At 46.8% G+C, this 16,654-nt stretch overlaps 1 protein-coding gene across 11 annotated transcripts in view; it reads left to right on the top strand.

The window, feature by feature from the left end:
* Nucleotides 1-16,654, top strand: part of CELF2 (CUGBP Elav-like family member 2) — an 810,060-nt gene that overhangs the window by 750,679 nt on the left and 42,727 nt on the right. For all 11 annotated transcript variants that reach the window (XM_044227890.1, XM_044227896.1, XM_044227898.1 and 8 more), the window contains 3 exons: nucleotides 3,166-3,245; nucleotides 7,369-7,527; nucleotides 10,813-10,876. In XM_044227890.1, the coding sequence (XP_044083825.1) occupies nucleotides 3,166-3,245; nucleotides 7,369-7,527; nucleotides 10,813-10,876 (303 nt within the window). The remainder of the gene's footprint in view (nucleotides 1-3,165; nucleotides 3,246-7,368; nucleotides 7,528-10,812; nucleotides 10,877-16,654) is intronic.

Here is a 16,654-nt window from a genome sequence, read left to right as displayed (position 1 = left end):
TTTTATTTATCTTGGTACATGTGATCTTTTTGGCGCCATTCTAGTTTCTCCTGCGTTTTAGTCAGTAGCCAGAGAACTGACTACTGAGACAGGACATCCCCTAGTCTAGAACAGAGGAGGGTTAGGGTTAGGGTTAGGGTTAGGTCTAGAACGATGGAGGGCTGACTCGACAAGGTCAGAGAAGCTGGCATCCAGTCTTCATGGAAGAAGCTCATATGACCCTATATTAGTGAAAAGCCACAGATCTGAGGCGTAATCCTAAAGCCGCCACCATGTTTTCAGTGATGGGGAAAAGAAAATTAATATCTCACCCGAGGACTAGAGCAGAAATTACAAAGGTTAACAAGCTACCAAGCCATGAAACATTGGGTTCTGAAGTTGTGCAAGTTCAGAATGGCCGAGGGAGGGCAATTTTCAACATGCGCACTCCCTTTACAAACGACAGTAATTTCCCTCTTAAGTAATTGAACACCACACATAGTCCGAACTTGACAGAGCCCCTGACGCAACAGGTTCCCTCTTCCTACACCACTGCCAATAGAGTAAAAAGGTTAAAGGAGTCATCAGATTTGTCAGATACTCTTTTTTGAGGGGCTGCAGTAAGGGTTCTGTAATTAGAAACATCAGTCAAGCTTTTAATTGCAAGTTTAAGAGAGGAAAGAGCAGTCGTTCAAGTTTATAGAGATGGAATTTTATTATTCTATTGCTAATACTTCTGAGACCTGCTAATTGCTGTATCTTTCTCACTAAGTTACCGAAAAAGTTCTCCTTGTTCTGAAATTGTGGTAAATGCATAAACTGTGCCTTATTGATTTCTGTTGACATTTTATATGTGTTTTTTTTTTTAATGCATTCTTAACCTCCATTCAGAAACTGTCAGTTTGGCACATGTTCCTGGATAATAAGAGCAAATAAAGTGAATGAAACAGCCTTCTTGACTATTAAAAGCAGAGTTAGACCAGGCTTCACGTGATGTCAGGTATATTTCCATTAGAGGATTTGCAAAAGCAAATAATTCCATTGTCGTCTCAAGAAACGGAAGAAGACACCTCTTAGTGTTCTCGCCTCCGTTAACGATGTCGGTGATAATCACAATGTTCTTGAAGGGGTATTATTCGGAGACGGACGGTAACTTTGGGGCTCTCGGATTGTAGAGCTGAGTCACAATATGGAAGCCTGTACACGTGCTGTCCTCTGTCACACGCTGTTACACACACCTTCTAGATGCCTCAAAGAAGGCTCCAGATTGCTTTCCCTGACAACAGAAGCTACAGCCAGTGGAGGAGCAGGCAGTGTGTTTAAATAGTCAGCTTCACTAGCTGCTATAATGTCAGAGAAGTGTACAAAACCGCTCGGCATTCACAGCAAGCTAGACCTCAGGCTTCTTGAGGCCAGCACAGCTGGGAGGTCAATGAGATGACTCTCCCGTGTTCTCAGAGTTTTGTTGTATTCAAAATTACAGCATGATGCAAAAAAAAAAAAAAAAAAATGCATTGACTTATTTCCATGACTGGATGTTTTTGTGCTTTGGGGATAATGGGCAGGTGTTGCTTTCTCTTATTGCTGTTTGATTAAAAGGTGCTAATACAGTATTGACTTGATAATCTCACCAGGTACTCAGGCAGAGCAAAAGAAGAAAATATATTTTATGGCTCACAAATTGATTTACATAAACCAAACAATCTGCTGGGGGGGGGTTGTTTGTTTTCTTTGTTTGGGTTTTTTTTTTTGTTTTTTTTTTTTTTGGACGTAGAACATTCTGTTTGGTTTACTGGCCACAGGGGCAATAATCTTGCATTGCAGATGCCAGTATCCTGCTTTCGTGCATTCACTCTGAGATGACAGCAGGCTCCCGTCTCTCGGTGTTTAGATCTGCCTCATTTGGAAATCTTTTAAGTAGTAATAATAATAATGTTTTGAAGAAATTGAGTGGAACACTAAATTATTCTCTGATACCTAAGTTCAAACTGTGCAGAGCTAAAGAAGCTGAAAATCAATGCACTTTTAAAGTCATTAGAGATCATAAGTGAAATAAGTCTGCATTGCTTTAGCTAAGCTTTTAGTGTGCTGTGGTATTATTATAAAATCAGCCTGAATCTGCATTAATTTCACAGTCTTTTTCTCTAAGAAGCCCAAGGGTGCACGATGAAGAAAATGTAAATTTCAGCAGACAGTGTTTTTATTAGTGAAAAGGGCAATGAGCCATGTAGTTGGAACGGCGACCTGCATGGTGGCTAGCCCCTGCCACCAAGCACTGGGGCAGGCGCTGTGGGTTCTGGTGATTTTACGGCACAAGAAATAAAGAGCCATGGAAAGTTCAGTGGGTCTCATCGGAAGCATTCAGAGAACTGTACATTGTCTGGTGGATGTTAAACCTGAGGTCAGATCCCGGATGCATAGCAGAAACCACAACTTGGAAAAATCCTAAAGATTTTCTACAACTTAGAAATCCAACACAGGTTTTAAAGTTTCTCCTCATATGCGCTATCGACGATTCTCAGAGTAACAGAGCGTTTGTTTTTGTTCATAATTAATTATCACTAAACAGGTCCTGCAGGATGGGGTACATTTCTCTGCATCTGAATCACATCAGTGTATGCGTATACATGTATATGTTTTAACTACCCAGAAGAGATCAGATGTATTAATTTGCTGACATTCCGAGCCTTTGGAATTTTATTTGCTAATTTGCCCCTGGGTGTCGAGGATTTTATTATTTGCTGCTTAAAAAATCAACACTAGAATCTGAAATCCAGAAGCCTGAATGTGTGGATGCCCTGAGTCGATATGATCAGCCAAGGAGAAAAATGTAAAATAGCAACTTTTTATTTTAGAAAATGCAGACTAGATCTTGCTAATTTCAGACCCCCCGTGGCTTTAAAAAAAAAAAAAAACGTGCCCAACTACGTTCCCCTCGTCTCCATTTTAAAAAATAAACTAGTCAATAAATAAATCTTTCTGCTTTGGTCAGATTAGCAAGTCAGCACTGTGAGTCAAAAGCAAACTAAGATAAAACCAAGAGAGAAGTTGTTGATTTTTATGTACTACTGAGAACAGTGGCGTCCTGTGGCAGTTCTCGTAGACTGTGTTGGTTTAACAAGCGTCCAACCCTTTTGTCTTGTTGTTTTTTGTCTTTCCTGCTCCCTGTCCCCTTGTTTCCCACAGGCTGTGCGTTTGTCACATTTTCTACAAGGGCAATGGCACAGAATGCAATCAAAGCCATGCATCAGTCTCAGACCATGGAGGTACTGTATCATCTGCCCTTTCTTTGTTTTCTTTGTGCAAATGATGGGGAATGGTAAAGCAGCTCTCTCCTGTGCGGATTGTTCAGTGACAATCACAGACGGACACTTCCACCATCTCTCCCATTCATTCATTCATCTTCATCCTCTCTCTCTCTCTCTTTCGCTCTCTCTCTCGCTCTCTGAATTTTTCCCCTAATGACTTGAAATGCATTTAGTAGAACCTTCCACGTGCTGTACATTATTTTTTTTTGAGCCTTTTATTGCAGTGGCCCTGGGCCCTGCCGCACAGCAGTCATGATGCCATGTAAACCACGACTCCTCCTCGACCTCTCCAGGACCCAGCCCGTTCCCGGTCCGGGGTTGGTACAGAGTCAGCCTTAGCCGCCATCCCTCCCTCCAAATTACAGCCCCTCCCTGTGCCAGTCACAGGGCTCTTTTTTTTTTCCTTTTTCTGTTTTTCTTTCCTTTTTTTTTTTTTTTTTTTTTTTTTTGCCTCCCTTCAATGTGGACTCAAGTTCTCTTCAGTCCCACAGAATTGTGTTTTTGCCTCAAGAATGTCGGGAGAAAATTAATACCTCTCCTACATTGTTTAACCAGTGAAAATGTGAATGGACGAGAATCCCTTGAAAAATCAGATTCGTCTTTTTGAAAACAAAAACAAAACCCAAAACGCATGATGAAAGAAACACGAAGGCTCAAATCTGGTCTCCTAATGAGAGATAGTGGCTTTGGGGGGAAGATAGATACGCCGATGTGAGTGTTGCGCCCACTCACGTCGATAGATGGCGCTGTACTTCTAGTCTGTGATTTGGGTCTGGCCTTTCAGAATTTTGCACAAAAGCATTCCAAGAGTGATATGCTGTGACTTACTCTGTACTGTCTGGTAGAATCATTTGGGAGTGCATGTTCTGTACTCTGTATATCTGTGTACGGGTGATCTTTTCTCAAGGTGGCCCTGTGGTGTTACCTGAAGTTACGTTTTCATCTTCTGGAAAGCAAAATATTTTCAATTTTATTTAATGTGCAAAACTTTCTTTACGGATCGTTTGCGCTTCTTTTTTTTTTTTTTTAACCTCCTTCTTTGGGGGGGTTATTTTTTCTTTATTTTTTATTTGTTTGTTTTGTTTTGTTCGTTTTTTGCAATGCTGCATCTCCCAAAGCATGCTGGGAGCTAAGTGATCATTCCACGTCATGTTTTGTGGGCAATTTTTTTTTTACAGTGAGGCGGAAGGTGGGTGGACAAGGGGGGAAAGGAGTGTGCATGGCCTTGTCATTAAGTGTTTCCTGTACTTTTCTGAGTTTTGATATCAGCATTGCAAAGCCTATTGTCTTTTTTGAGCTTCATTTTGACTTTGATATTCCTAACATATCTTATATAATCACTGTGTTTTCCTTTCAGTGCAATGCATTTTTAAGACACTCACACCCCCCTACCTGAAGGCGAGCTCAGGTGAAAATCGGCCACAATAAGAGATAATTAGCAGGATTTGAAATACCTAGGGATCCAGTCTTGTACGACGTGCAGTCACACTTGATGCTCTGTTTGTCCCCCACTTTCTCTCCGGCTGCTCCATTATTGGGATTGGTCTGAATCCCAGCCACCCTTCAGTTTGGAGATCAAAGAGTATGTTAGGGAAGGAAAAAAAAAAGAAAAGTTTTCACCTGTATTTATTAACTTCCATACATGTGCCTCTTTAATCATTTTTATTTCCTGTAATTTAGTGATTGGTACCTTAGATGATTTTTTAACCTAAATTCTTTCCGCTCTAACCCCAGTTCCTCCATCAGGGCCCCCTGAGTCAAGCTGCAGAGGACGCTGGTCTGTGTTCTCCTGTGTTCCCACAGGGAGAGAGCTCGGGAACGTAGCACAGACCTGAGTATGAACCAGAACCAAAGAAAAATAGGGCTCAGGATGAAAAGAATCTGCAGGAGAGAATGGGGCATATTCATTCTTAGGAAATCCTTGACCCTTTGGTATTGACATCTGTAATTTTTTTAAAAAAAAAAATCAAATTTGGTACAACTTGTTTTTAAATCTGGAACACCCAGGCTCAGACAGAGGGACCCTCAGACATTGAAATTTCTCGTTGAATTTAAAAAATATTGACATTTCAATGGAAGACTTTATCATATGCCAGTCACATTATAGTTGTACAACTGAAGTTTGTTGGATTTTTTTTTTAACTAATTTTGTTATTTTCAGGACTCTGGCTCACATCTTTAACCAAGATGTATTCTCTAAGAAACTTGAATTCAAAATGATTTGAATGTTAAAGTTTAAAAGAACATGTCCTTTAAAACAATTTTTATATCGTACTTTCTGTTTTTCCACTTTCCTCCAATCTGCACCCATCCCGGTTTCCCTTTTTTACGGCTTAAACAAGTTATTTTAGACTTATATTTTGCTTCTTTATCTCTTTTTTTTTTTAAGGAAGAAAAAAAACAGTAGAGGTACTCTTAGGAGGAGATGCTATGATTTTTTATGGAACAAATTAGATACAACATACAAAACTCTCCCTCTAATTTCCATCTTCAGAGTATTTTGCTCTCTTTAAAGCAACAAAATGCTGAAATATGGAGCAGAAGAAGAAAAATGAAGTATAGATTTTTTTTTTTTTAAGTGGTGGAAAGATTATTTTCATGCGGTTGACTGACATTTAACGTTCTGTCCTGTGGCCGTGGCTACATGCTGAAGACCGGGACACTGCAAGTTCAAACTGAAACAGCCACCTCGTTTTTCGCACATTTTTTAAAATTTTGCTCATAACAGACATGGTAGCCGCACATATTCACAGCTACATCCCCAGTAACTACTCAAGGTGATAAGAAAAAAGAGCACATGCAGGTTTGTTTTCTAGGAGAAAGAAAAATGACCCAAGGGGAAGGGAAAGAGAAAGAGAGCTCATTTAAGTAGGAATATAAAATTTCTGAGAGGGGAGAGAGAGGTGTATTATCATGCTGAGTTTCAATAAAAGTTTTTTTTTTTTTTAATCACCCAGGTAGAAGGACTTCTTTTTACCTCAGCAAAATTTAACAGCTTTAATGGTGATGAGATGTGTAGGCAAGCCCTAGTTAGAGGGAGAAGGGTGGGGAGGGAGGAACTCCTGTCTCTGCCGCATGTTGGCTGAGGCGGCGAATGTTCCAGAGCAGCTCAGGGAGGGACGTCTTCCTGCTGGAAATGCAGACCCTTAGTTTCCCTAATGAGTTTCTCCATCTCGGACATGAATTCCTCCTAGTCTATAACCCTTGGCCATGCACTCCCCCACTGCCCCTACTCGCTGCCTTTTAAAGGGAACAGAGACTGAAAAGAAGCACCTAGAACGGTGAGCTCCGTTGACGAGAGAAGCCAGGGAGGGGCCTCCTGCCACGTCCCGTACAGCTGCTTTCACTAGAATATGCTGCAGAGACTGGCGGTTTGCAGGAGCCCTGGGTGAGGGGGATAGAGTAGGTACATTCGAGAAGGGAGAGAGGCCTCCCTGGGCCGCTGGGCCGGGCCTGCGTCCTCAATCTCTCCTGCTCCCATCCACGTTTCCTAAAACGAAACCCTCCTCGCCCATCTATAGTGCTGCGTCGGGAGGACTCCCGCGCTCCAAAGTTGAAAAAAGCAGCCCCGACAGTGGAAAGAGTGAAAAAATAAAGACGGGAACGAGGAACATGCTCCTTCCCAGCACAGTATCTCTCCCTCTCTGTCCCCCGCTCCTTCTCTGCCCGACAGGCAGACACACAGACAAGTCTGTCTCGCAGGCAAGCGAACCATGAAGCTTAATTAAAGAACGTTGATAAGGTCTCTTGTCTCTAAGGAGGTCCTGGGAAGGTTGGAGGAAGACACGCGAAGCGAGGAGGAGAGGCAGTGTAATAAGCAGAGCAAGAAAGCAAATGGCTTCACCGACCGCCAGATCCCCCGAGAAACCAGTGGCAGTATCTGGAATTTTCGGTTGATGGTACTGGTCAGAGAAGAAGAAGGAGTATCAGGCCATTAAAACAAACAAACAAGCAAAAAACCTTCCAGAAGGTTCCATGTGCTCCGAGATAGTTGAGAGAGCTAGGTCCAGTGCTGAGTGTCACGGGAGGATTCAGCCAGGCGGTAACCCCCCTCTTCACTTTCCGCTGTGTCTGACCACAGGGCTGCTCCTCGCCCATCGTAGTGAAGTTCGCGGACACTCAGAAGGACAAGGAGCAAAGGCGCCTCCAGCAGCAGCTGGCCCAGCAGATGCAGCAGCTCAACACTGCCACCTGGGGGAACCTGACCGGGCTGGGCGGTCTCACCCCGCAGTACCTGGCGGTAAGTGCCCGGCCGCGGCCAGCGCCGGTCCCCGAGAGGGCGGAGGGGGCCGTCCCCGCTGTGGCCTCCCCAAAGCGCCTCGCCCCCCCCTCCCACACACACACAAAGTTCTCAAAAGAATTCCGGGTGGGACCGTTTCGAATCTGGGGAAATGATTGAGATCCGCGTCGGTGCTCGGTAGTTGCCCGAGGTAACTCGAACAGCGTCAGGGCGTGACTCCTTCTGGCCTGAGGTCCGTTGAGCCGAGGCCCACGAGGCCAAGTTTCCGACCGCTGTTTCCGAGGCCTCGTAAGATCTCGTGTGACCGGGGGTGGCACGCTTGAGGACAGCCTAGCGACCCCGAGGCCGGTGTGGCCCGAGAGGTGAGCACAGTCCACGCCGGGACCGCCACCGAAGCCCCCTCGGCCTGGCCATTCGGTGGTCCTGGCCCTTCCCTGTGGAACCGCAGTGACGAAATCAAACGTTTCTTCATCTGTTTGGGACCCAAACGGGAGATCCTATTTCGGGGCAGATAAACCCAATTCTTTCAGCCACCCCCGTAAAATACCATGTGTCGCTGTGAACCGTGGTACCCAAGCCCACGCTCCTGCTTCGGCTCCCGCAGGCTGGACCCCCCCCCCCACTGACGACTGTAAATTCGCATCGCGAGTTTGGGGCTGGTGCCCTGCCCTGTCCCGTGTGCCCATGTGGGGCGTGTGCGTGTGTGTATATGCATGTTCTGTCCTGATCCTGCCACTTGGCACTTCCACTGTCCCCCTCGGGACCGCGGGGTCCATTAGCCTATGCAGCTTGCGCGACAGCCCCCCGACCGTGAAGGGTAGGTCGGGGGAGCGGGCCGGTGCAGGCGAGGAAGGAGGCTCCGGGAGCTTTCGCAACCTCCCTGAGCCCGAGCTGGTGGCGGGCGGGACTCCTGCCCTCTGTTGTGGCTCCCGTTCCTCTCTGTGCCCGCCGGGCCGTGCCCAGGGCGGTCTGGCTGTTAACACCTCCTAGTGCACGTTTGCTCAGCGAAGGCGGCGCCTGCTTCTCCCATCTTCACTCGTGTCGTGAGTAAGAGCATTGACTGACTTTCTGTCGCCCTTTGGCCATTTCTGAGTCCTAGCCATAGAGACCCCGGGAGCGATTGCATCAGAGGTCTTGCTTAAGAAACAAACAAACAAACAAAAAACAAAAAACAACCCATATTTGCTCTGCCATATTGTTTTCTTGGTCTCTCTGAAATTTAATGAAACAAGAAAGGAATCTTGTTGATGCCTTATGAGCTGAAGTCATTTGTTTGCCCCAAACTTGTGCTTTTCACTTATTCATAGACCATCTGTTTGTGGATACCAGAATTGGTGTCCGAGATGGATGTCAGGCTCACCTTTTCGTAATTTTTAAGAATCCAGCTTCCTGCTCCGCCGTTTCTAAAAACCCAGACTCCTGCGCCTGTCCCCCAACTTCCAGCCCCTCTCGCACGCCCCACGGCAGACAACTGTCTCTAGCATGTGTTTCTTTGACCACAGCTGCGAATTGTTTTGTACCCTGAAAAAGAATTCATCTCAGCATATTTTCTATGATCTGAATGACGTTTGCTCCTACTGTGGGCTTTCATTCATTCTCGACCGTGTTCGTTATGCCCCTTTCCGTTGGAAGACCCATTTCTTTGGAAGAGCCCTTAGCCTTCAAGGCATCCCCTGCTTGTGGGATGAAGGGTAGTTTTTGACTCTGGCCCACCAGAGAATGGCCATCCGTGGACAGAATCCTGGGTAATATAGTTCAAGGCCACTCTACATACTTCCACATACCTCAGTAGGTATTATTAATTCCTCAAAACAGCTTCAAAGCTAATTTAATTTTACCTCACTTTAATTTTTAAACATATCTGGTAGGAAAGGGAGTAAGGGCTTATAACCACCAGAGAATGGGAAACCCATGAAATCAAATCAAAATAAGGAATTTCTGTCCATGCAAAGGGTTAATCCCTAACTTCTCCTTCCTCGCTGTTCCCCATGTGTGTGTCTGAGTCTGTGTGTAACCCTCGGCAGCGCATTTCAACAAGTCAAAGGGATGAGTAAACATCACAGATGTTCCTCTGGTACCTGTCCCTGCTGACCCCCTTACCATCATGGTAACCGAGACTCGGGCCAGATCGGCCATTGGATTCTGTTCCACTTGGTGCTTCTCGGCCCCTGGATGGAGCCCATTTCCGAGTCCTGCCCAGCTGTAGACTTCGCTTGCTAGTCTCCTGCCGCCCTGACCCAGAGGAGTGACTCTCTGTGTGGCTCTGCCATGCTCCAAACAAATTCTCAAAGCTATTTGTAAAATCACAAGTCGGCCGTGTCCTCCTAAGCACGTAGTATCATAACATTTCTCAGTAACAAGTCTGGTGAACCTGGGCCTCCCGGTGTCTGAGGACTTCGGAGCGAGGATAACTAGATGCTCGCTGCTCTGTACGGCGATGTGTCTTGATCTACCTTCCCAAAAAGCGGGTATCAAAAAATCTAGGTCAACAGTACGGCCCCCACGTTAGCCTCTAATTCAGCTGAATTGGACCAGTAAAGGAGCACTTGAGAACAGTAGCCACACACCTTTATCTTGGGGTACCCGCTGACTCGGGGGGTGAGATGTGTTTTTGAGTGCACCAGGGAAAGATGCCAACGCAGGGATCTTAACTTGTGTTTTGAAAAGCAGCTGACATACCTGTCACGCCCAGTGTCACTGCACCTTACACCAGACACTTCTAAATTCTGGCCAGTCATATGTCCCCACCCCCCGACCCCCCGCCAGTGAAGACCAGCTTCAGGTGGTCCCAGGTGTCCTTGGGCAGCCGTGCACAGGTGCGTGCATGCGTGCGTGCGTGCATGCGTGTGAGAGAGAGAATAGTTATCGTGGTGATGTCTCTCTTGTCCCAAGAGTCCGTGAAGCCAGGAGCTCCCTACGGAGGACAAAGGCCGCTGAGCTGTTAGACCAAGGGATGGGCCTCGGTTGACGGAGCTGAGCCGTGGCGACCACCAGGCTACAGGGAGCCCGCCTCAGTCACGCCGCATTGGTTTCAATGGACGTAACACCTGTCGTTAAAAAGACCAAATGGATGGTTTTAAGGCAGCAGTGGTACTGAGTTTCCCCAGTGTCTGTGTTTCTTAATAGAGATTAGACGTGAATATGGATTTACAGCCCATGAATAGGAAGCAGCAAGTGGCTGTATAAACGCACAGGAAGCTGGACAGCTCCCCCCTATCCCTTCCAGAAGCTTCCTCGTCCCGTGTGCACTTTGGTCTGACGGTCTGCTTCTCCCTCCCTTTGCAGCTTCTACAGCAAGCCACCTCCTCCAGCAACCTGGGTGCGTTCAGTGGCATTCAGCAGATGGCTGGTAAGTCGTGACGCGTGCCTTTGCTTTGGACTGTGCTGTTGGCTGGACTTGGGTGGCTTCCGAGGGCTAAGAAGACAAGTAGGGAAGAAAGAGGGAACAGAGAGCAGGAGAGCCACAAGCAGCCCTGTGGGCCTTCGGACTCAAGTGTTACCGTCAGAGTCCGGGGCTGGGGAGCTGCCCTCCACCTCGGACCTCTCCAGCCAGGGCGGGGGGGGCGCCAAGGGGCTGCAAAGCCTGTCGTAACCTCCAGAGTTGTTTCCTATTTTGCTATTTTTGTTTTTTGATGGGATTGATTGCTGGGGAATTTCCAACAAGATTCCTTCTATCCAGGGCAGCCAGAATGATTGACGGGCTGCTGAAATTTTAATAAGAAGCAGTCAATAAATATTCTGACCTCCATAATGAGAGCCAAGATTGCAGGCCTATCTTTGATACAGTTTGCGGTCCCCTGATAGCCGTAGACAATTAACAGGGTGCATTTCTTTTTTTTTTTTTTTTTTTTTAAACTTTGGTACCCTCGGTTGACAGAACTGTGCACGAGAAGCTTTTATGCACAAGTATAATCTTTGTTCTTGAGAAAATCAAAGCGGGGCTGGATTTGAAAGCTGGCTCATGAAGGATTTCTTTGTAGAATGAGCTGTGTCAGTAGTAACCCAGGTGCGATGATGAGTGAAAAGTCACTCCTAAGGCGTCACCTTCCGGGCTCCGACCCTAACTTCCGCGGGGCTCGAGAAGGTGGCCCGCACCGTCTGTCAGAACACAGGTGCCGTCCTCCTGCCCTGAGGGCCAGCGAGGGAGCACTTCCTTTGTTTGCTTCCAGAAAGATCAGGGAAGCGAGGGCAGGAGAAGAACAGAGTTTTGGCATGTTAGAATCAAGCGCCATTTGTTTTTAACCAAGGACACCCTGACTCAATGAAATGAAACCTTAAAGGTATAGAATAGAAGCCAGATTCTTTTTTCCCCGTCACTGAAAACACCTTTTTTCTCATTTCTTTTCTTTTTTTTTTTTTTTCCCTAAATAACTATCCTTGGTTTTGTTTGATTGTTTCACTTTGAATGTATCTGGAAGGACTTCCTCCTCACGTGTGTTCCGTGATCGCCAGCCCAGCCCTCCCCCGTGGCCCCACAGACTAAGGGGAACCTGTTGTCTGACAGGATATGTTGGTCTACAGTTAAAAAAAAAAAGGCAGAATTATTCATTGGGCTTTAAATCTCATGACAATGCCAACGTGTTTTATTGTAATACTGCTCTTGGTTTACTAGGGGGAAAAACATGTTAAAATGGTAAGTAGTTCCGTCCTTCAGCAATATATTTATGAATACGGTTTTGGAGGCTTGCCTTGGATCTAAGGATCACAGCAAATGGTTAATGTTTCGTTCTGCAAAGGGAATTGGAGAGACAAAAGTGAAAAATACTCAGGGAGTGCTCTGTGTTTTCAAGAGAAAATCTCCAGATTATGGCTCTACGGGAAATACGAAGATTTGTCATATTTTCAACCAATACAACATTTATTTTCCCCTCTAATGGTATGGACTGGACCCACCCAGATCCGAAATTAGGATCTTTCCTTAGAGGAAGCCTCCGGCTCTCCCACTCCCACAGTTAAATTATGCAGAGAAGGTCGGTCCTGAGGCGACAGCCGAGCGTGTCTTCCCCGGGGGACAGAGCGCCCTGTCGTTTTTCAGTGGTCTGGGCCCCTCGGTCTCGCCAGCCCCAGGTCAGGATGGTGGCATTTTCATGCTCTGTGCGCTCATTTAAAAACTAAAGCTATCCAGGAGTCACCTTAGAAGGTCCATGGAGCAGATGGCTAATTTAAAGGCAGTCTGTAAGCACTCTGGGCCTTCCAGAATACCCCTTTCTTGAACCTTCCACATATAAAATTCAGCACACTACGTCTGCACAGGCTGTGAAATCACATGCTGAGTGGTCCATTATCTACCATCACCTTGAACGCTCCGAGTATCAAGGATGTCGATGTCAGGGCTCCATCTGCTCGGTGATTTCCAGAAAGGTGGTTTCTTCATTCCTAGGGAAAATCCAGCTGCTTCTTCCTGAGTATTTGAAGCACGGTGGTTTGGACTATATATTCTATATATTTTCTGCCAATAAAGTCAAGTTATAAGGCTTCCTGCTCCTTTGTCCTCTCCCGAAGTAGGACTTTGCTTCTGTCTTTGCCAGTCATCCGCACCAGCATTACAAAGTGAAATGGTAACAGAAGTACCTCTCTGAAGGAGGTTTCCCTGGGACACCCAGATGGCTTAGTTCATCGAGCATCTGACCCTTGATTTCATCCCAAGTCATGATCTCAGGGTTGTGAGATCAAGCCCCTCGCTGGGCTCTGTACTCAGCGCAGGATCTGCTTGAAGATTCCCTTTTGTCCTCTGCCCCTGCCCCCTGCTGGCTCTCACACTCTTCCATTCTCTCTCTCTCTCTTAAAATAAGTAAGTGAATCTTTAAAAAATAAAGGAGGCTTCCCTGATACGCCACGAAATATGGGAGGGGTGCCCGAAAGCCCTTCCTTCCTTCCTTTCCTCCGCACCTTCCCCAAACGCTCCCAAGCCATCAGGCCCCAAGAGGCACTCGGCCTGGCTCCGCTGAGAGGTGCTACGGACTATTTCCGAGTGGACGGCTGAATACATGTATAAATTGACAAACACAAATTGATATTTTGGATACGTTCCCAGGGGAGCTTAGGTTAAACGCCCTATTTTTTCAATGGAGAAATTTGACCTTGGCCTTAGCTCCAGAGCCAAGAAAACATTACGTAAGCTAATGACAGCATCTTCATGGTTGGGTTGCCGAGGATTTGGCAGCCGTGGGTTCACAGTCAAACATGTGGCCAAGCACATGGCCCGCAGCGTCCGGTGAAAGCGATAGGAAGAAATCCAAGAGGCCGTTTATCCCAAATCTCACCCGAGGTTCAAATGCTTATGGAGGACTTGAGATCGGGGCCCAGTTCTAATGGGAACCTACATGATTCAGACGCAGTTTTTATGTCTTATGGCATAAAACATCTGACCCTGAACTTGTGAAGTTCGAGCTTTGGTGATCTAGCTCGGAGCACTACCACCAGAGAGAGAAAAACATCATTCCAGAAAGCAGCGATAATATTTTGTGAACAACTCTCAATATATAATAGTCTGTCCTTCGGGAAATTGAAGTTTATCACTAAAGTCTAAAAATGTCTCATTTGAATGAGCAAAACACTTTCTGTTTGAGCAGAAAATAAAGCCACAAAAGGAAAAACATTTTCGACAAGGTATGAGGTATTGGTCTCAATAAAATGGAATGAGGCATCGGCTAGTTTCCCCAAAGTGACTGACTATTTCCCTTTGAAACTGAAAAGAACTTCACATGTGTTTCATAATTTTATGGACGGGAACCTTTACTGAATATGGAATTTAAGAGCAGAAACTAGATCAGGCTCAAATCTGTCGAAGCCAGATGCTTTCACCTGTACTGCCTGTGTGTCCTTAAAGTTGACTTATTTTATTTTGCCACTTAAAACCTCTAAGAAAAACTTGTCCGTTTCTCACCCAACTGTGATATTTGTCCCAGGAATTTCTGAAATCTCAGAAACTTGGGCTAAGAGTCTGGATTTTTTTTTTTTTTTCTCCCTGAAGAAAGAATTAGGGAAAAGTGACTTTTCGGTCAGTAATTTTTTTATAACCACTGTCCTCTCAAAAGAGCATCGCATTCGACGAGCAAGGTCCTATTTCACAGTTTCGTTTTTAACAGCGCTCTTTGCAATTACCACAGTTTATCCTCACTGCATGCCAAGGACAAAACCTGCACTTCGTTACTCTGTTGCACTTGAAAAACTGAAGTGGGAAATGTTAGATAGTAACTCCGTGAGGCCCACTGGACGGACTGACATCCAGAATTCAAGGAAGCACAGGCGTCCTGCTTCAAGGGCACGGGGGGCCACCGAGGATTAGAGGGTCATGAACACACTTGCCCGTGTCACTGTGCTGGGTCGCAGCAGGTCCAAATTTCCAGCACATCCGAGCCCCGAGCTCCGGACCACCCCAGACATGGTGCACCTGTTCTCAGCAGGTGCAGAGGTCTGTCCACAGACACACAGACTGCAGTGACCTTCCCCTGCACACGGTTTCACTGGCCAAATCACGAATCCAAGCCACAGATCAGTAATGCAGAGAGCTCTCCAGAACGCCGCAGAAAGAAGCAACAGTCCCAGGAAAGCGGCCTCCCTTCCTTCTGGAAGGCGGCACACGTGTGTTCAGAGCAGGCTGTTTGGTGTTGGGGCAGCTTTGTTTTGTTTTGTTTTTTTCCCAGCGTGCGGAGGTGTTATTAAAGATTTACAGAGCTCTGACGAAGAAGAGTTCATCTGTTGATTCACAGAGCTATGACCAAAAAGAATGTATCTGTTGATGGACGAGACAAAAGGGCTGCACTTGATGTCGTCCAAGATGGTGGTAGTGATTCTCTTCCAGAACATCCGGCCTGAGTTTTAAAAGTCACAGTGAGAGTTTACAGGGCACCGTTCTTTGCTTAAAACAACATACGCCCTCTTCCTACATGGGTGTGGGATCCTGCCTCTACAGAAGGCCATCCTGGAATGTCTGTGATGAGAGGACAGGACAGGAGATGTTTCCAGAAGCTGGTGTCCGTGCTCCGCGGCGCCTGGGTTGTGAGGGCTGAGCTCTGGATTCGAGAAGGCCTGCCTGGAGCAGAGCTTCCCACCCTTTCGCTGCAGACGCTTCTCGCGAATGTGCTAATAGGCCTTATGAGAACATTCCATAACCACCCATCTGTCACTTTTTAACAGACCTGATTGGCAAGCACTTGTAACAACTGACATCTGTTCTCGCTTATTGATATGCAGATTTATGGTAATTGCTATGAACAATAAGACACAAAATTACCTAAGGTGAACATTAAATTAAATTTTCATGCCCTTCTCCTTATAAATAATTTTTTTAAATCTTAAATTTCAAGTAGGCATATTGCACATCTGTTCTGTACATCATTTCTTCGTCTGGAGAAGGATTTTTCTTTTCCCAAGTAATGAATGAAAAGTTGAATGCCTGCATTCCCCCTAATTTTTTTTTTTTTCAACCGTCTTGGTCTTGGCACGCTGTGGGATTTCGTAAAATGTATTAGGATGTTTTGTATTTCTAGTCACCCAGATTGTCGCCCCTGGCTTGCGTGGCGCCCCTCGGAGCAGAGGGCTCGGTGAGGTGGAAAGCGGTTGCTCTGCCGGGGAGACAGCTGATCCCGGGTGCAGCGGGCTCTTCGGGTGCCCCTTGGGGATCACCAAGTGGCCGGGCGGAGAGGGTGACCAGAGGGCGGGTGACCTAGAAGAGAGCTGAGAGAGGAAGGAACAGAGTGGTTCACACACCCCAGAGACTAGAAAACGACAGGGAAGAACCAAAACGGGGCCGCAGAGAGCGCCAGGCGGCCTGCAGCCGGGGCCACCAGTGTTGGCTGGGCCCGGAGGGGGCCGCAGCCCAGGGAGGACTGCGCAAGCGCGTGTGGTCCGAGAGCCAGAGCGGCCACGGGCAGCCTGGGGTGCTGGAGGCGGGAGAGGGTCGAGGGCACAGAGCTCCGGGGGCTGCTTTCGCTACTCAGGGCAGGTGCCTTTTCTGGAAGCAGCGTGGGCCCCCCAGGCCCTCAGTAGGACCGATGGCGTGTGTGATGTCCGCCCGGGCTGGGGGAGCCGGGGAAGGGGCAGGAAGAACCTAACATCCACCACCTGGCTTGCGTGCTGTTGGCAGGGAAGGGTCCAGATCCCTTGGCCCGGGGACACCCTGGGG

The sequence above is a fragment of the Neovison vison genome, chromosome 12 (genome assembly GCF_020171115.1).
Source record: "Neovison vison isolate M4711 chromosome 12, ASM_NN_V1, whole genome shotgun sequence".
NCBI lineage: Eukaryota > Metazoa > Chordata > Mammalia > Carnivora > Mustelidae > Neogale > Neogale vison.
This window is presented reverse-complemented; position numbering and strand designations above follow the sequence as displayed.